We start from the raw sequence: 20,831 nt of genomic DNA, 5'->3' as shown, positions 1-20,831 counted from the left end.
TTTACAAGCTATGATGAAAGATGAAAAACGGTTGTCTATGGACTCTATAAGTAGCATCCCAAGCATGATTGCGCCAGATATTCCAATGAGGGCTCCAACAAAAAACAAACAGCCATTGCGAGACGAGCGGCATCCTTCGAGTGGTGATAGCGGTTTCGATTCATCTCGAACTGGCAGCGCTGTATACGATGCCGAAAACGGATATGAATATGTGGATGTAAAAGTTAACAAAAACCCAACAGACTTCACTGCTCCCGCTTTTGACAGAGCGCTATCAGCAATGCGTAATAGCGCTAGACAAAAACCCATTGCATCTCGACCAAGAAAAGCCTCTGCTTTTCGCACAAAAAAGACACGGAATGGAGCACTAAATGCGTTGAGTAAGTAAACAATGTTTGCTATCATTACATTCACTAATTTAAAGTTGATCTAGTTCATCCAACTGGACGTAAATGTAGCCCTAGATAACAAATTATTGCCCACATAAGGTCTTGTGTGGAGCTGAACAAGGACATACTAGTAAATGTGGCTCCGTGAACTGAACCGGCTGTAACATGGAATCTGATAAGTCTTTGTTCAACATTTGTATGTTAAACTCTTTCTGTTAAATTACATCTGGAGTGGATAATTTGGCTGCAAGACTATACTGAATAATTACTGATCTGATCGCATGAGAGATTGATGTCTCTTTTCAGTCTTTCCCAAAGATTTGTTCTCGAATTACTCAATAGAATTTTATTATTTAAGAACCTGCAGTCTGTATGGGATAGATAGAAGACTGTATCACGTGTTCCTTTGTTTAATGCCTTTGAGTGTGCGTTTGAGTAATTCCTGTGAGCATGCTCAATGAATATGCATAGCCTATTCCTTGTGTTAGATGTCAGATAAGTGCTATAATACACTCATTTCATGAATGAATATTAGTGGCTGCAGCTGACATCTCCCTCGGTATACCCTTTACTGAAATCTGAAGCACCTGCTTCAGGTGTCATGAGATAAAGGAATGATTATTTAATATGTTGTTTGGAGTAACCTTGTTATTTTAGAAGTACTTTAAGGTGATGCATAAACATTGCGTTGTATAGCTCTACTAAAAATGACCATTTGTAGCTTTAAATTGCATAAATAATAGGTAACTCTGATGCCTTTCATTTGCTTAACTGTAACATAATTTTACAGCTGTGTGAAATTGGAATGAACGCAAAAAATTTCATTTCCTACGCTGAAATTAAATTAAATTTACTCTCTGTATCTAATCTGTTTACAAACCATTTTTAAAGATTCACATATCTTCTTAGCCGAGACAATTTATTTTAGCTTTAGAGAATCAAATTAAATTAAAGCTGTTTCCAATTGTTTGTTGAAATACCCTGTAGCTTCTCTGTGATAAATTCTGTTGAAGTACCAATGCAATAGTTCAGTGCGTGTTTCTTTGCTTTTAATGGTTAGTGAGTGGAGTTTCAGGCAGTTTATACGTAAGTCTTTAGTTGTTAAAATAAATTATGGAAAAACTATTGAACTTATATCATCAAATGATCGAGTTGTATTCTTTTCTGTAGCACAAGCAGATATGTTTCAGTCTGGAAACTGTATGAGTCTTTAACCACAAAGTATATATAGGCTATATATAAAGTCTGCATTTTACTATATAAGCCTTTTACTATAAATTTTTTTATGTTTTTCACCAGGTGGTATTTGCATTAAATAATTACTGTAGGTTTCTATACCCCTCTATACAACAATTTTGACTCCCGATGCCAACCCAGAACAAATTAAAATTGAATTTGTATCAGTTGGGAAAGCACCCAAATTTGTTTATTCAGGCGAAACTATACATATATAAGCCTTTTTATTATAAAGGCTTTATAATAAAAAATACTTCAATTAGTTTGCTAAATGCATATGGCTAATCGGCTTTTTATGATGTAAGTCCACGACATCTACTGAATTACTCTGGAAGAAGGTCATGACCTCACATCAGAATAATGGTAATAATGATAATAATGGTAACAGACATATAAAAATGACACGTGCTGCTTTTACTCAAAACTAACTTACTAAAACTTTACCTTACATTCTAGTTAGGATTAATATATTGTGCGCTATTAACAACTATGGTCACGGTAAAAGGAGTATTAAAAATCAAACTGATACGATGAGGTTGAAATATTGTAAGGAATTTTATAGTAGTTAGTCCAAGTCTGATCGTTAGCTGTGTTACAAATGTTTACATGCGTCAGCGTGATGTTTACGTCAGCGTGATTCTTGTGTACTATTCTTCATGAGTCAGTCTTCATCTGGACAGACTACTTTCTTTTGTTTAGGGATAAGAGACTCAGAGATTTTGATGACATTTTAACCGACAGGTCAACAGAAGTTGAAAAATGTGTAGCAGAGGTCACTCAATTTTGTAAACATGACATATCTGACCATTTACGACTATAGGAAACTGTGATCTCATTACAGTATCGATGTTCGAACAGTTAAAATCGTATATGAGAATCGGTGGCCATTAAATACGTGCAGCTCTGATAACGATGTCGTCACAATAAAGTAGACAGTGAAAAAAAGTGGACAACTGCCCCCGATTAAATTATAGGCAAGGGTTTCAGTTGACACATTAAATGCAAAGTTAAACTGTACGAGCAATTTAAAGTTGTTACAAAGTTGGTTATAAGCTTTTATCTTCTCCTCTCCTAAATTCCAATGTCCTCACGTGTTACAAATGTGCACTACAGTTGTTTAGACTGAGAGAAATCACAATGAACATTATTAATGTTTATAGACGCTATGAGTAACCAGAATGAAAACCCTCAGCAAAGATATTCTCTCGGTGACCTGATTGGACAAGGGTGAGTCAGCACAAACCAAGTAGACATGACTCAGGTTGACAATTGAATACATGCATCATAAGGCCTCTGCGGATGACATCATATGAATGTTTCAAATAAGCCCAGTGAATTTGACTTTCGCCTGTCACGTACAATCACTTGCGTTTATCATTGAATAATTGCTGTTTATACAAACATTTGATTTTCAATAAATTCCATTCCTTTTGCAGTTGTCAACAAAGTTCAAAAACTTGTTACTTATTGTTTTGACAAGATGAAATCAGCAAGTAACACCGAAATTTTGAAATCATAATTTTGATTAACTAAAAATTTAAGCAAACCAAGTATGATTTCCTTTAGGAGCAAATGTGCCTCAAGTAAACCATATTGACTAGAATAAATTGGAAATAATGACGTGTTAGTGTCTAAACTATAAATGTTGCATGCTTTGCAGGGCCACAGGATCTGTTTACATAGCACGTGACAACGAGACGGACGAAGTAGTTGCCATAAAGGTGGTAAGCCTCATGCAGAGTCAGAAGCAACTCGGCCTGTTGGTCAAGGAGATAGAAGCCCTCACCAGCCTGCGCCATGACAACATTATTAACTTCAGGGCTAGTTACAGAATGAACGACTCTCTCTGGATAGTCATGGATTATTTGGAAGGTAGATATGCGCTTAAATTCGTGAATTCTTGTTCACGTGCTTCCTGTTTGCCGATAAGGTTCTCAAACTGTGCAAGAAATATTTTAGCAAAATATATTATTTCTTTCGCTGTATTCATTTTTTGGGTGTCAGTCTCAGTTGCCAATAACTGTTCTGTTGAAGGAGGGAGTTTAACAAGTGTTATTGAAGCAATGGAATTGGATGAGCTATGTATAGCGACAATCACTGCTGAATGCCTAAAGGCATTATGTTACCTCCACAACAAAAGAATTGTACACAGAGACATAAAGGTAAGCTCATGTCAGCAAGCGAGCAGTTATTAACACAGTAACTTGATAAATGGACATCACTTGAGAACATATGTAAACGATATCCATTTAATACTCAATTGAGTTGTCCACTCATGGCATATTTCTTAGTGTTGTTTTCAAGGCCATTTATGAACACAGGCTAGTACTGGTCAAAAGGTGAGGAAGATGCCAACGTTGTACAAAGGGACGGAGTAGTGTACAATGAAAAAAGTGCGACGTTCAGTCATGCCTCAGCAAGAAGAGAAATTGTTTTTTCAATCTGTGCTACATACAACAATTGACGTGCCCATACTTCAACTGTACATTTTTACATGAGTTTGTGATCACTCGTAAAACTCTATCTAATTATTTTGTTAATCTTTTTATTTCTTACTCATGTTATATATGTTATTAACCATGCTTATAACACAATGTCGCAAATGCAGCACTTTAAAATATGCAAAAAGGGTTTGTCATGAAAACAAACCCTTTTTTGCATTTTCCTTATTACTAGTTTATGAAACACCTAGTAATGTGAAAACATGGCAGAGATAATTTTTAAGCCAGTATATTTAGTTTTGGGTTCCATAAGGTTAACTGATGTTTCACAGCAGGTGAAAAATATTGCATGGCATGTTATAAACAATAGTGATTTAAAATTAACCAGAAAGCTGACATATTTCAGAGTGACAACATTTTGATGGGAAGCAATGGAGAAGTAAAGTTGACAGACTTTGGCTGTTGTGCTCAGCTGCACACAGAGCAGAAGATGAGAGAGACGACTATTGGTACACCTTACTGGATGTCACCGGAAGCAATTAAGGGGTGGGCTACTTTTAAAGACACTTGTGTCTAACTTCAAAACTAATAGTTGCATCTTTTTGCTGTATGTGAATGTTTATGCTTGTATCAAAGAGTTTTCACTGAACCTGCTCCTTCGATAGACTCTTATGTTGGGCTATACTGTTGCGCTGAATAACATTAAATGGTCTTGTTTAGGAAACCATACAATGAAAAAGCTGATGTCTGGAGTTTAGGGATGCTGATAATTGAGATGGTGGAAGGGGACCCTCCATACATGAACCATAATCCACAGAAAGCATGTCAACTGATTGTAAAAAAGGGAGCTCCTAAAATACATAGGTCAGTCTCAAAGGAGTTGGACAGCTTTCTCAAGCAATGCTTGCACAAAAAGCCCGATAAAAGATCTTCGGCGGCAGAACTCTTGCAGCATCCATTTATTTTGAACAATGCTCTGCCTTCCAAACAACTCCAACCTTTGATGGAAGCAGTTTTGACAGCGATGTATGATAGTGAGAGCAGTGATGAAGGCATACATCAGGTGCATTCATAGCATTATTGAACAGTAACTAAGTGTTCGTTCTATACTCTAGCTGCCCACCCATGAACAGTGGAGATACGCACATTGAGTAAATGTGATCTTAAGAATAAGTTCACGCATGTTCATTTTGTAATAATATAATATATAGTATAATGCACATATGTTATTTTTTAATACATTGCAACAGAGCTGTATTTTTATAACATAAATATAAAAATAATAAAAAAACATATTATGATAGGCCAGAATTTTAATGGAATGATTTTAGAATGAAACTTGAGAGGTGAGTACGGGCCGACTCGGGTAACATTAGTGGCACTCTGTGTAAGTAGAAACGGTGTTGCCTTCTCGCTTGGTCACCTGCTTGCATCTCATATTGCCTGTATATAAATGACAGTCGTATTAGCTTGTGCCTATTCTGCCAACACTCATTATCAAAAATGATAAATGCAAGTAAAGCTGACTGATTATTCTAAGGTTCAAAGTTACGACCTTAAATTATTGATAAAAATGTTTGTAAGTTTGGTTCATTGTGGATAGTTTATGTTACAAAAATTGTTCTCATAACAGCAAGCATTTTGTACAGACATTTTTTATCAGTTACCTTACCTACAAACTCCCTACATGATATTAAAAAGCATCTGACGTACATGCAAAGGTTCTTGCGACTTTAGTAAAATGTGTTTCAAATGAGCATCACACGCAAAATGAGAAGACAACACTTCACCTCTAGAGCTTGGCCTCACTTTATACCAACATAAATCTACAAAATCTCAACGTTAAAATAAAAGGCTCGGATCACTACAAGACCTCTGGCTGACCTAGCTTGACAGCGCAGCGAGTGCAATTTAACACGAGGTGATTCAGCAGAGAAGTAAGCATCTCCATTATATAAAACACTGCTGTTTATCTAATATCACGAATGCTAATGGTTAGTTACAGAGAACTAGTTTTATAAATGTCATGGAGCACCGTTAGATACTAACTGTCGTGGCTGTACATGTGATGCCCACTTGTCATCCAGTCGTCGCCGTCGGAAAAAGTGTGTGTGTGGTGATGACTATGGCTACCGTGTAGAGACTCCATATGCTGCCTCATGTGATCCGTTTGTTCATTCCCAAAGGTTGAGAAGTGAGTGGCAAAATGGTCAAACTCTGCGAAATCAGCAAAATCATCAAATATGCTGTCAAAATCGAAGTGAAACCTTCCTTTTCTTCCTGAAGACTTTTTATGGCGAGCAAAGTGATCAAACTCATTGTAGAAGTCGTTGTAGTCGAATTCCGATGAGCTGTGGAAGGATGAGCCTGCATTGTCATAGTCCCGTCTCTTCTTTTCATCTGATAGAACTTCATAGGCTAAAAGAGCAGGGAAATCTTAGGGTAGATACAAGTCAAAATCTTGGTAGAAAATACAATAATGATATTTGCTCGAGAAAATTAGCTTGCGTTACAATTTTTTTTATTACAAAAAAATTAGTGTGTTTCAATATAATAACTTTGAAGTAAAAATAAAAGTAAAAATTTCAATCCAGTCATCAGTTTAGTTTTCAATCTTCCAAGTGAAATTGTGATTTAAGAGTTATTAGCTCTTGCACACTGATATTTTTTATACAAAGGTGTGGAACTTTTTTGTTGGTGTTTAAACGTTTTTGAGAAACACATATTGCCACTTAACACTGATAGGTTTGCACACTAAAATTGTAAAGGGAATTAGGTCAGAATGAAAGGGTGCGATAACATTGTGTAATGCTATCACTTTCATGGTATAGATACATAACAAGATCACGAATGTACAAAAGTACAGTACAATGTAAAGCATATCAAGTATAGCAGGTAAATTTGAATATCTGTATGCTGTACGGCTAAAATACATATCAAAGCATACAATGAGGCAGCTAGGAGGTAAGACAAAACCCAACACAAAAAATAGTGAATCGATCATTACTATTACCAGCAATCGGATTGGTATAAAAATAACATTTATGACGGTTCTTTTATTAATCTATATAGTTTATATGCAAACCTTTTCCAATTTCGACAAACTTTTTTTCTGCTTCTTTTGGATCCAAATCTTTATTTTTATCAGGATGGTATTTCACAGCAAGTTTGCGAAATGCCTTTTTGATATCCTTTTGTGATGCATTTTTTGGTACTCCAAGAATATCATAATAACTGGATTCTGCTGCCACGAGATTAACTGAGAACAGCATGCACAAGAATACCACATATCCAATCACGCGCATCTTTTCTGTTTGTTGGTCAGAGTCTTAGCTGTCGCTTAAATCTGCATAAAAACAAAATACAATAAAATATGCTCTCAATTACATGAAGCTCAGTTGCACCGAAGAGAATAATCTCCTAATAGTTTTTTATTGCAGGAAATACCTACAGTAGATTATCATAGTCTAACAAGAACAATACTGAGTAAATAGCTGAAATGTAAGATGATGTACTGCTTTCGATCAGTCTTTGCGGTATTTTACCGTTTTAACAATTTAAAAACAAACCGCTCAAATTTATTTTAAAAAGATATTGGCAAACAATAAGCTTTAAATTTTGAGCAGTGATTTTCACAATTTAAACATAACAATTTAAATTCTCACAATTCAAAACATTACAATTTAAATTCTCACAATTTAAACAACAATTTAAATTCTCACAGTTTAAACATAACAATTTAAATTCTCACAATTTAAACAACAATTTAAATTCTCACAATTTAAAAAATTCTAGTTACTTTGCTGATGCTATTTCCTGTCAAATTTCCTGATAATCACAATGCAAGCTGACACATGCTACAACAATGTTTGAACCTTAAAATTCCATACAATAGTAATAAAAAATATATATTTTGTCTCTCCGTTTCCTTTTAACAAATAATATTGAGTGACCCAAGATTTGCACAAATGAAAGTGGTAACAAAAAGTGGCAAATGAATCAACTTCTGATGAGACTTGTTAACATTTGTGCTTCACTAGCAAGCAATTTGAAATTGTAAACTTTCTCAACAAATCATGTGGTGTAATCCTGCCTATTTCAAAGAGTTTGAGTTCAATCTATTCCTATATGTTAGTAGCCATTTGGTTTTATCTTTAAAAACACAGTCATGAAGTAGATCTGCGTCCAAAAGTAATATTTTAGCGGCTATTATTTTTTCTGCTTTTATTGGTTAGTTGATAGGAGTTTCAGTCAGTTTGTATTCAAGTCAACCTGGTTGTTAGTAAACTGTTGAGCTTATCTTAATAGGTGCTCAAGTTGTTTGTGTCAGTCTAGAAAGCACCAAAACTTGTTAATTCAAGAGAACATTGCAGTTCAATTTGTTTGTTAGATGCGTATGACTAGCCAGCTTTTTATGATGTAAGTCAGCGACATCTGACGAATTAGTCTCCAAGAACTTCATGGCATGACAAACTGCAACCATTGATTATCTGACAGCTTTATGCTCACTAAAATATCGTTGGCAATAGTTTGTGCAGTTTCACGTAATAATCGCGGTAACAGCAATGTTGATTGTGAACCAAAGTACCATCTTGATGGCTGAAACATCATTTTTTATGGATGTTGATTTACAAAAACCTCGGTCATACAGTCTGTTTGAACAAGTCATGCAAGAAAAACGAGAAAAAGAAACGTTAATCTAGACTTGTCAGGCCAAAACCAAATAATCATCGCAATGTATTTCAGTAATGAGATGAGCAACTTTTAACTTTCGCAAACGTGTACATTTAGCTCCGCACTCAGCGCAATCAGAAATAAACATTAAGTAAAATATAGTTCCTATCCGAAAAGTTTTGGAAGCGTTACGGAATAGAGTACATACGGTAGAAGATTTTGTGTTTCGTGTATACCGTATATATTGTATATCACGACCCCAAAAAACTTTTCGGGTAGGAATTATGTTACACCTAAACATTACGTGTACTTTCCCAAACTAAAATTGTTAGCCTCTTCGGCTACCGGTTGATTTGCCCGATTGCCAATTCGCTTCTATATCAATTTATACCAATAGAGCAAGTCACAAACGCAATTTATTGTAGTCATTATTATAGTATTGTTATATAAATAATATAATGGATTTGCTAAGCTCAGCTATTTCTAATAGCCACATGCATCAAGCTATCTTGAGATTAGCGTAGTAATATGCAAGCCAGCTTTCATGGAAAGCCAATGGAACACTGTATATAAGGATATGTAAAGCAGTGTAGAACAGGATGGGTAAGAATAAGTAATGAAGGAAGATACCATGGTGAGACAGAAGAACAAAGAGCACAAAATACTGTCTACAAGCGACGAAACTATATATGGACATTTGTGGATTATTTGAACATTAACTCATATCTGTGCAGCATTAGCTTGCGTAATAAAGAGCCATACTCATTCACCAGTCATCTTGCTTGCAACAATTATAGTTGTGCATGAGAGCTAATACTCATTCAGTATAAAACAACTTGTAACCAGAACCCACTTGCTAGTGGATAGTCAGCGCTGATTTCCACAACAGTATTACTGTATTGTCATACAGTCATACCGACTACATGTACTGTACTCACATTTTACTTATAATATTGCATTTATCCTATTGCGGGGAGAGATATAAACATATAGTCTTTTCCTTTCATTATTGCTGTTTGTTGTACATAATAACACCCATTACATTACAGCTACCATTGCAGTTATCCTATTGCACTGCAGTGCCATTTGACTGCTAATATTGTATTTCTCAACCATCATTACCCTTTCTTTTTTCTAATATCACTTTGGTTGTGGGCTGCCTGACAGGGGAATTTTTAGTATATGTACAGCATTAGCCACTCTAAAAGTTAGCTCTCTGACTATGTGAAGCAGCCGCAATAAATTTCACAGCAAATTCAGACTCAGTCCTGTATGGACATTGCACAGTTGTAAATCTAACACAGTTAATGAGAGCAAAGCTAGACTCTGACCTAGCTCATGCATTTCATAGTAATAAAACTAATACTGACATCAAATACTAAGCAAACTAAAAACTAGGATGCTGAATGGTCAACATACTAAAATTATTTTTGCCCCAGTTGTACATTCAATTCTATATTACCGACAAGCTTGTTGATGGTTGATTATTAAAAAGGAATACACAACCTGACCAATCAGACACAACAATGACACAACCTGACCAATCACACAACCTTACCAATCAGACACGTACTAACTACAGTGCTACAATATGGTTTATCTTTTTGTTTGTACACATTATAATTTTTACAGATAGCAAAGTCATTCTCTACAGTATACTCGAGCCAAAACAGAAAAAGTTATGGCTTTTGAAGTGGATTTTAGTTAGCAGGGTAATGTGAACCAGTCACGGAGGTTGTCTGATCCTCGACCCTTTGTTTACAGAGATCGCAACTCCAAACTTGCTGTTGCTTTTTGTAGGAAAAATATCACTTTCTGTGGGTCCTGACCAGCAGAAATGGCCAGAGAGATATAACTGTTCTGCTGGTGCACTGTGATGCTGGTACAATCTGCGAGATTGCCAGCCTAGTTGCTTATGGACGATGATATTTGCTGGTGCACTGTGACGCTTGTGCAATTTAGGAAATTGCCAGCCTAGTTGCTTAGTTAAGATGATGCTTGCTGATGCATTGTCAAGGCTGGTGCATTGCAGATGGTTTTTAGCTAGTTGACGCTTGTAAAAAAATCCAGCAAAGGTTGTAGTATGTCTTGTATTGTGCACAAGAATGAATATACCCATACATGCGGAGGTACTATTCATATCCGAGAGGGCGGGCCTTAGCAAGTTTAAAAGGGTAAAGAAGATGGCTAGTTACATAATAAAAAATTATATAATGGCTACTCCTAATATACACATATAGTGATTACGCACACAACAAGTAATAACCACGGATTCGTATAGTTTATTGTTTGCACCAGCTTACTTCACTTTTTATGACAGATAAAAGTTATAATTAAACTTATGGGAAAGCTAGTATAATAGTAAAACTTGCTGGGATTACATAAAAAATCACTAATAGTTAGTGTGAATGTACAGAGCTGCATGACACAGTGAACTATCATCAAAATATGCCACGACCTCTGTTTATCACCCCACTTTTCTGCCTAAACTAAAAGCGAAATCAAGCTTCTAACAATCCACCATTATTTCATTTTTAAATTGCAATATTTAATTATTTAATAACTTAATATTGAAATTAAGGGAATAGATTCATTGATAAACCTGTCTTCTACAGCAGTTGAGCTCAGGGTTGATAACTCTGAAAAAACACCCACCTGGCTAGGTCCAGACTTGGATATTGTACCCCCAATCACCTGGTTGGTCAATTTGAAATACACCCCCTAAACACTGGGAGTTCCCTAGGGGGCGCCCAAGTTTCACGCCCCGCTAAACATCCAATATGATTCAGAAGCTATAAAAATAACTTCCACTAGGCCTATAGCATATGTATCCCCTATGTATCTAGGGGAACACCTAATCAGGCCAATCAATGAAAGAAATTGTTCAGCAAAACTTAGTAAATTTTATGTGGGCCCCCTAAAGTATCAAATTCACTGACAGTGCCCCATGGTCTGAAACCAATGATATACAGCCCCCCATGGTGGCTGTATATCATTGCTGAAACCCCCTCAAAAACATGATTTTGTGCCGAGCCTAATTGGCCTTTTGAGGGAATATCAACCCTGGGCAGTTGAGTCGGCGAGCAAACCAACTTTAGAGTCATTACATGTACATGTATGCGTTAGCAAAACGAGTTATCCGAAAGCTACATGTAGCTTGTCAAATCACGTCGAATTAACTCTGTGAGATTTGTCAGCTAGAACGACCTACCAGTTCAACGGCAGATGATTAGACCGAGTTCTTCAAAAATACGTAAGCGGCAACCAAATCGTAAGACTGAAGGCGCATTATTTCGTTTCCATTAAAACACGCAGTTGGTTAATTCGCATGTTGCTAGAATCCGTCGAGCTCCGTAATTGTTGAGTTTGGTTCCATTGCTCCTGTCAGCCCGAGTTAGTAAGTCGCGTGGAAGCACTTGGTCAGTGCTGAAATAAGCTTATATTGTGCATTATTTAATGTCCTTAAACATTATAAATAGCACCATTAAAAGGATTTTATATCCGCTGATTAAATGATGTCGCTCCAGGCAGAGCCATACGTTTTTTGCACCAATTTGACATAATTGTCTGAGAAAGTTTGCCTAGCGTACTTTTGTAATGTGATATTAAAGAGAACAATACCAGCTTTTTGCTTTTTATCTGGTGGTTATCGGTGAGTATTGCAAAAACGCTCATGGCAATTTACTTATGATGCTAATGAGTAATCTTGCTGATTTCTTTGTTTGTCATTTCTGCAGATGATATATAACGATACTTGTCTAGATAGAGTTGTACAAAGTTTCATTTAATGGGCGCTTATTATATTATCTAGGTGGTGATGCCAAAAGATCGCCGGAAAAGGCAAGGTTCCGGGCATGATTCTTCTCGCGGCAAGCAAGGTATCAACGACAAAAAAATTGATTATTTTACATGCTCAATTTTTAGCACACACTGGAGTATGAAGCAACAGATGTATTTAATTTCAGCTTTTTACACATTGTCAGTTGTTAGTTTTTTCTTCACCAGAAGCAGTCATGACATGCTGTAAGTTTAGGATAAAAAGGCTGGCATTTGCAGCTCTAGCAACTGACAATCTCACTAAAACAAGCATGAATACTTTGAGCTATGGCGCCTTACAGTGCCTCACGTTGCGTGTTTGCAACTTGAGTTGCACAACTCGAGTTGTGAACACGCAACGCGACTTGTAAAAGTAAGTTGCAATATATTGGTATTGCAGTAGCATAACCGTAGATCTAGTTATATTAACAATGGTACATCAATAGGCACCTGTTAGCTAAGAGAAATTAAACTATGTATGTATGTACTGTAAAACTAGAAATAAATGGCGAATTATAGTGTGCCGAGTTTGCAACTCGAGTTGTACAACTCGAGTTATATTTACCAACTCGAGTTCGTAAATATAACTCGAGTTGTACAACTCGAGTTACACAACTCGAGTTCATCAAAAATCCAAGCCGAGTTCTTTCAACAACAACTCGAGTTCAACAACTCGGCTTGAGAACATCTCATCATTTCATTTTCTCTAGCTATATTTTTATATGGAATTTTTTTGGTGCATCATTAAACATCGTTGACATAATTTCTATGTTTGTTTATTTTCGGTGTTCATTCAGCTTCTTGTCAGGTTTTAGAGAGATAACTCTTTTTTCATTTGAAAAAGAAGTGGCCCGGCTCCCACATAGATTGTTTTTTAGTTTGCCTTTTACATTCTACAATTGTTTTGTTTCGTTATATTTATAGAAATATATATGCGCAAATATCGCCAATATGTATAATTTAAATGTGTATATATATTTAAGTTATTATTATTAACTTTCTGTTAATGTTCTGTAAATGAGACACCCCAATTACTCACTTGGCTTTTTTACAAACCCGTGCTAGTTTTGCGAAACACAACTCGAGTTCATCAAAAACTTAGGCTGAGTTGTACAACTCGGCAACTCGAGTTGTGAACACGCAACGCGAGGCACTGTAAGGCGCCATAGTTACGCAAAACTAACACGGGTTTGTAAAAAAAGCAAAGTGAGTATTTGGGGTGTCTCATTCACAGAACATTTACAGAAATTTATTAATAATAATTTAAATATATATACATATTTAAATTATATATATTGGCGAGATTTGCGCATTTTTATTTCTATAGATATAAAGAGACAAAAACAATTGTAGAATGTAAAAAACAAACTAAAAAACAATCTATGTAGGAGCCGGGCCAGTTCTTTTTCAAATGAAAAAAGAGTGATCTCTCTAGAACCTGACAATTAACTGAATGAACACCGAAAATGAACATAGAAGTTATTGTAACGGCGTTTAATGATGCACCAAAAAAGTACTTCGCGTTCCATCTTCTCAAGCCGAGTTGTTGAACTCGAGTTGCTGTTGAAAGAACTCGGCTTGGGTTTTGATGAACTCGAGTTGTACAACTCGAGTTGTGCAACTCGAGTTGTACAACTCGAGTTGCACAACTCGAGTTGTGCAACTCGAGTTGTGAACACGCAACGCGAGGCACTGTAAGGCGCCATATTGAGCTGTAGTAGTTGTTCTAATTTCACATGACCTATCCTACTTACCTATATGAACTTAAAACCAACTTTAGTGATTTACTAATTTTATATTATAGTTTAATTCACTCAACACTTACTGTATTGAGAGCTTTTTCTTTATCATTATTTACGAAACTAGTGTCTCTAGCGATAATATGTAGTATATACATGTATATATATACATGGAAATTTACTATATTATAAAATGATACAGTAAAGTAATACTAAAATAAAAGAGCTCTACAAGAAATTGGAGCAAATGGTGATAGTTATGTAAAACATTTGCACTTAACTTTCAGCTACTGACAGTTTCATGACTTCTTTGATCAATCTTCAGGCTGCTCCTGAAGCTTGCTGCAGCCTGAAGATTGACAGAAAAAGCCATGAAACTGCCAGTAGCTGAAAGTTAAGTGCAACTGTTTTGCATAACTATTACACGTATATATATATATATAACTATATATATGTATATAGTTATATATACATGTATATATAATTATTTATATTAATATATATAATTATTATATAGTTATTTATATATAAGTATATATATATTTATATATATACTTATATATAAATTATTTCCTCACTCCGGTTAACCCATATGGGTGGTAATTTCTGCTCTAACTCGAGTCTCCTACCAGAGACCTGGGAGTTTGGGCACTCGCCTCAAGATCTTAGCTGCGCCTAATAGTGCAATTTTCTGCAACTCACTTGAGTTGATTGCTGTCTGTATCTGGGCAAGCCACATTTATGCACAGGTATTATTGTGCCCAGTGCCCCAATGACTATATACGTGTATATATATATATGTATATATATGCACATATATACATGTATATATATATACATATATATATGTACATATATATGTACATATATATGTATATACATATATATGTATATATATACACATATATACATGTATATATATACATATATATGTATGTATATTGCGATTTATTATAGGTAGAGCTAAAACCACAGTGCTCAACATGAAATGGAGCTGTATAAACTATATGAGTATATTATATATATATTATGTATGATAATTTTGGGAAGATAAATTTAACACTTTTACGAGCAAGGCGAACGCCACCTATATTTTGCCCTCTTCTTCCGGTGGAGCGACATTGATTGTTTTGGTTGCAATAAATCTGCTAACTTATCTCCAACTTATCAAAGTGCTTTTAATAAATTTGCATTGAGAATCCGAGAAATAGCTCTATCAGTTGATATCTATTGCATGCAATTAACTTGGGATGATATTATAGCTTGCTTCCTGCTATGCAATTTGTTGGAGCTTTTAATTTTTATTTCATTATAAATTGGAAGACATTTTAATTTTATATCTTTATGTAATGATGTCGCATAAAGGCTCATTGCACTCATTGATGTTTGCTACAATTTGCAATCAAAGTTAGCATTTTATGTGCAATAGACGAGGAGTTACAAGCATGGATCCATTGTAAGATCAGGTTACCGCAATGATACTATCAAATAATCTATATACCGTAAATACCCACGTATAAGACGCACTTTTTTTCTTAAGAAGTTGACTTAAAAATCCAGGTGCATCTTATCCATGGATAATTTTATTTTTAAAAATTATGCATTTATCATACCAAAAATTTATTATAAAAATTTCGATCTTACAATATTTATTCTCGTGGTCACCGTTGGCAGATCATATGCATGTCGACTTTCCTCATGTTGCCGCCCTTGGTGAAAGTATGCTCACCATTAATCATCTATTCATCCCATTTCTGCTTTAATGCTGTTTTGAATGGCTTATTCTCAATGACATCCATCGGTTGCAAAATACTGGTCACACTGCCGGGGATGAAGACGAGGTCTGTATTGTGCCACTTCAATTTTGATTTAACATTGTTGGTTACACGGCATGGTAAGGCGTCTAACATCAGCACTCATCGCTGTCACCAATCATTCGACATGACGAATGATTTTGTGAAATCATTCGACGAATGTCATGTCATTCGTCGTGGAATCATTCGACGAATGTCGAATGATTTCACGGAAATTTAAATGAAACACCACCGTTTCTATAAAAATTAATAAAAATTTAGAACTAAAATTGGGATGCATCCTATGCACAGTTAAGCAGTTTTTCTATCATTTTGGGTCAAATATTCACTGTGTCCTATACATGGTATCGCCCTATACGCGGGTATTTACGGTACACTAGTTGAATGACCGACCTTGCATAGGTATTGAAACACAGCTTAGAAACAGTGGCAGGTAATGTAGCGCCTGTCACTTGCCAGTAGCCTGGCACATTGCCAATGACCAATATGAGTAAGCTACTATCCATATTGCTGAACTTACTAATAAGAAGTATGAGACCAAGCTTTAGTGACGTTGCGTAACTTCTACGGCTGCTATGCATATTTTCAAGCAGAAATAAAATTGACATTTTTGCGTGTCATTTTGGGTCAATTGACATTTTAGCAATTTGACATTCGTGACAAATTGCAAGTTGCATTCTGATTGTTGCCTACGATGGAACGAACATCTTTTGGTTGTTCAAAACCTTCCATAATGTCTTCTGACCTCAGCTCTTCTTCTGCACAGCTGAACTAGGCGATATTAGCGTCCAAACAGTTTTTTAGCAGAGGAAAACTTTTACGCATTGTATTTCGCACTAATACATGTAATGATAAATTTTTAGCCGCATGTCTGTTAAGCACCACTTTTAGCATAAAACTAGTCGCTCATATACATTGTGAATGTAAACCATTTTTATATACCTACTTCAAAGTATCAAGACTGCATTAAATAAGGAACTACTATTAGCCTGATCCAGTTATTAATTATTTCTATGGTGTTGCTTTCAAAGTTTTTACGAAAAAAAGCGAAAAGCGTTTGAATTGGACAATGAGAGATATGGTTATTATTTATGTAAACGATTCGTTATTAATACGATTTTGTGGACACTTCTATTGATCACTTGCTATTATGGGTTTGTAAAGATCAAAAAATGTCAAAGTAGCGGTCAAATGGAGGTGGTGTTCAATTAAAGGGTGGGGCTTTATTTTTCAACTACCTTCCCATATTGGTGGTCAAACAGAGGCGGCGGTCGAATAGATGTGGCGTTCAATTAGAGGTTTTATGGTGTATAACATTGTCAACCTCTAAGCCTATAACAGCTAACAGCGAATAACAGCAAATCAAGACAACTGTTGCTTGGTTTGTTGATTTTTACCTTTCTGGAGTACTCCAAACCTTCAAAGCGCATCCGTATCCAACACTCTCTTTCCAAAGACTTGCTATCATTACTATGTACATGTACTCAATTCTACAAACAATTGTAAGCTTTTTCTGTCAGAAATGCTGTTACAACCACCATCTCAAAGATAGCACCAAGCCACTCGTCTTTATGAAAATCATTGTGAAAATACTTCATTCTGAATTCTTATGACTATGAAAAAAATCTCACTGCAAAACCTCTTGCTACAGGCATCAGCATAATTCAGCCCAAATAGGATGCTTAAATATTTTTGTTTGAAAACTGTTCTGTCACCGGAATGAATTTTAAAGCTCCACCTTCATTGAAAAAGAAACAAAAGTTGTGAAACATTCTAGTCATACAACTTTCAAATGCTTGCACTCAAAACCTTTTACATTTGATGATTATGTCTCTATCTATTAATTTTGTTCATGCATTTCTTTTTCTGTTGGCGTTTTCTGTAGCAGTATATTTTTGATTGCTCTTGCTGTGATTCTGTACAGACCAATGAGATAATTACAATTCCTAAAAGGTCACACTGAAAAAATTGCTCAAAAGTTTGTTTATATTAATGTTGGCACAAGTGGAATAGAATAGATCTGCATAAAAGCCATTGGCAGTTGGGCTTTTTATAGAGCTATTGAGATGGCATTAATATTGAATATATTACCATTTTCTATCTTCTTTTGTTTCGTTCCAGCAGTTGGATTTACCTCCATACGAAAAAAGAAGACAATAAATCACTACAAAAAAATTTTAAGAAAAGAGCATCGAGAAGATGACCTATACGAAGTAATCAAAAAGTAAGGAAGTTGATATTGTGGTGTCTATCTTTATACTATAGTATAGTATAATTTCATTCATTTAGTAGTAATTTCATTCATGAATATGTATTCGTCCTCCTTGTATACCATGACAAATAGCTGTGATCTCTTTTAGACAGAAAGCTGAAAAAGGGGGCATTAGAACAGATACATACTCTGCAATTAACGTTGCAGCGGAAAACAAAAGGAGGACAGCTGCTGAAGAACATCTAAAAAGACAGCAGGTAAACGTCTGGTTATATACTCTTACCCTCACATTAAAAATCCTCCTATAACATTCGGTTTTTAGAGTAAAGGTAGTTGTAGATTGGCTGTATGTTGGTTACAGGAAAAGGAACAAAAAATAAAGGAAAGGGAAGAAGCTCAGGCAGCAGCTGCAGAGAAACGCAAGCAGCGGCAGAAGCTGTTCAGCAAAAAGACTCGAAAAGGTCAACCTTATCTCAACAATCAGATGACTCTACTTCTAGAGAAGATAGAGCGAAATGTAAAGAAAGAAAATGACAAAAATAGCTTACCGTCCTCTAGTGGGATGTCATAGCTTCATGTTGAAATTTAGAACATCATGGCATGGATATCGCTTTCTAGATTGTATATTTAGTGTACATATACAAGAAATACAATTTTAGCTAAATCCAGATTGCGCAAAGATTGCTTTTTAACTATCAGTGTTAGGAATAAAAGTACAAACAGCTACCGAGTACAAATTTGATACAAAACTGTTATTCTGCTTTGAGTTCTTTTGTATCCTCTCTCCAAGCTGCCACAACAAATAAAGCTAGAATGATATGCACTGTAATAACTGCAATGCCTGCTGCGTACAGGTATGCTGACTCCATGTGAAGTACGCCCTCCATCACATACTTTGACAAGAAGTATGACAATATTGGCAATGTGACCATCATGATTGTAAATGTCAGCATTATTTTTAGGGTAGAGGTTTCAGTCCTTGCCGAAACTCTCATTCTTGTGTTGAGGTCTGCTTGTTGCGACATGATTTGATCTTTCAATATTGTTCCCTTGATTAGCTTCTACTTGTGAGCTAGCTGCAAACAATTAAAATCACATCAGGATTCACCACAAGCTTCATAAATGATTTGAAATGACCAGTAAGCAGCAGTCATGGTATATGAGTTACGAGTTATGGTTATGGAGTTATGCTTCCTTCAAATGATGTACGACGAAGGCCATAAGTTTGCATAAAGAGCTTTCAACTGTATGTCATAAAAAATATGAACTGCAATGAATTGAAGTGTTGATGCAAGGATTTTGTTCAAAACCATTCAGGAAGCTTCACAGCAAATCTATTAGATTTTTAAAGCAGGTTGAAAGGTAATGAAAATAATGCTATTTCGAATAAAACGATTTTGTAAAAACCAACAACCATAAGACACAGATCAACAGTGTTTATTCGTTGGCAGGCCATCATATGAGGATGAACTTCAGTTAAGGTGATACAATAAGGAGTGAAGGTGTGTTTTTAAACAACAGGAAACTATGATTATTTTCTCATTCGATTAAATTGGGGACATCTACATGTGGAACTAAATTCTCAATAAAGCGTAAAACCAATAATTTTGATAATGATATTGACATTCTCAGCAATTGCTGAAAATGTTAATATCGTTAATTTATTTAGCATTCAGTTAATCCTCATTGTTATTCATCATTTGAATATAATGCTAAATGGAAACACCAAACTGGCTGCCACACTTCGCATATTCAAACACTTATTGCATATCACGCTTTTATTCATTTAGATATCGAGGTAATTGACAATAATGGAATATTGCACTTTAAAAGCTTAAATGTGGAAATGCGCCATCTGAGTGATGAAGGATGCGAATCATGAATGTTTGCAAAACTATATACATCTTAATATATATATCTCAGTCTATGTGTATGTAGTTCAGTTTGTCCGGCTATAGCTATTAAAATATTTGAATGAAGAATCCATATGGCAGACGATTTGATCTTGGTATTATTGTCTGCCAGGCAAATGCCTTACCAATTTAGCTACACGAGATTGATGGATTCACCAGGCGATATATGTCGCTATGTGGGTGTGTAAGTCTGTGTGTATGTAGTTCAGTTTGTCCGGCTATAGCTATTAAAATATTGGAATGAAGAATTCGTATCGTAGAAGATTTGATCTCAGAGCAAGTAGTCAGCTCTTATTAGTAAGCTTACTCAAATTAGCCATTGACAATGCGCCAAGCAAGTGGCAGACAACTACATTATCTCTCATTGTTTATAAGCTGATTTTTAATACCCGGGCATCGCGGGCAAGCCAGCAATGACAAATGTTGTTATATGGCCGGGTATTCCGCTAGTACTTACTAAAATAAACTAACATATTAACTAGAGGAGAGTCAACATATATTAATTATCTCCACGGTTTAGTCTACAACAACATCTTGCTAATACTTGGACTAGCTTGCTCTTGATGGGATAGAGATAGCAGTAGAAAAGATCACATG

General features: G+C 35.5%; 3 protein-coding genes across 4 annotated transcripts; 2 read left to right on the top strand and 1 right to left on the bottom strand.

Annotated features, from left to right (window-relative positions):
- LOC137393655 (serine/threonine-protein kinase PAK 3-like) lies at positions 1-5,143 on the top strand. Its single transcript, XM_068080294.1, has 6 exons — positions 1-380; positions 2,786-2,852; positions 3,286-3,497; positions 3,660-3,787; positions 4,473-4,612; positions 4,787-5,143. The coding sequence occupies exons 1-6, from the start codon at positions 11-13 to the stop codon at positions 5,139-5,141; spliced, it is 1,272 nt and encodes a 423-aa protein (XP_067936395.1). The 5' UTR covers positions 1-10; the 3' UTR covers positions 5,142-5,143.
- A 155-nt stretch (positions 5,144-5,298) lies between these two features.
- LOC137393656 (dnaJ homolog subfamily B member 9-like) lies at positions 5,299-7,676 on the bottom strand. Its single transcript, XM_068080295.1, has 3 exons — positions 7,152-7,676; positions 6,116-6,484; positions 5,299-5,509 (listed from the first exon to the last, which is right to left on the bottom strand). The coding sequence occupies exons 1-3, from the start codon at positions 7,369-7,371 to the stop codon at positions 5,439-5,441; spliced, it is 660 nt and encodes a 219-aa protein (XP_067936396.1). The 5' UTR covers positions 7,372-7,676; the 3' UTR covers positions 5,299-5,438.
- Positions 7,677-12,041: 4,365 nt separating this feature from the next.
- LOC137393596 (thyroid transcription factor 1-associated protein 26-like) lies at positions 12,042-19,047 on the top strand. Of its 2 annotated transcripts, none has more exons than XM_068080222.1 (5): positions 12,042-12,137; positions 12,552-12,618; positions 18,231-18,333; positions 18,470-18,578; positions 18,683-19,047. In XM_068080222.1, exons 2-5 carry the CDS (start codon positions 12,558-12,560, stop codon positions 18,890-18,892), a joined length of 483 nt encoding a protein of 160 aa, XP_067936323.1. In that variant the 5' UTR covers positions 12,042-12,137; positions 12,552-12,557; the 3' UTR covers positions 18,893-19,047. The 2 variants fall into 2 exon arrangements, with proteins under 2 accessions (XP_067936323.1, XP_067936324.1); XM_068080223.1 differs by having other exon boundaries at positions 12,052-12,133.
- Positions 19,048-20,831: the final 1,784 nt, after the last annotated feature.

Source organism: Watersipora subatra, chromosome 4 (genome assembly GCF_963576615.1).
Source record: "Watersipora subatra chromosome 4, tzWatSuba1.1, whole genome shotgun sequence".
Classification (NCBI taxonomy): domain Eukaryota; kingdom Metazoa; phylum Bryozoa; class Gymnolaemata; order Cheilostomatida; family Watersiporidae; genus Watersipora; species Watersipora subatra.
The sequence above is the reverse complement of the archived record's forward strand: the minus strand, read 5'-3'. Positions and strand labels throughout refer to the sequence as shown.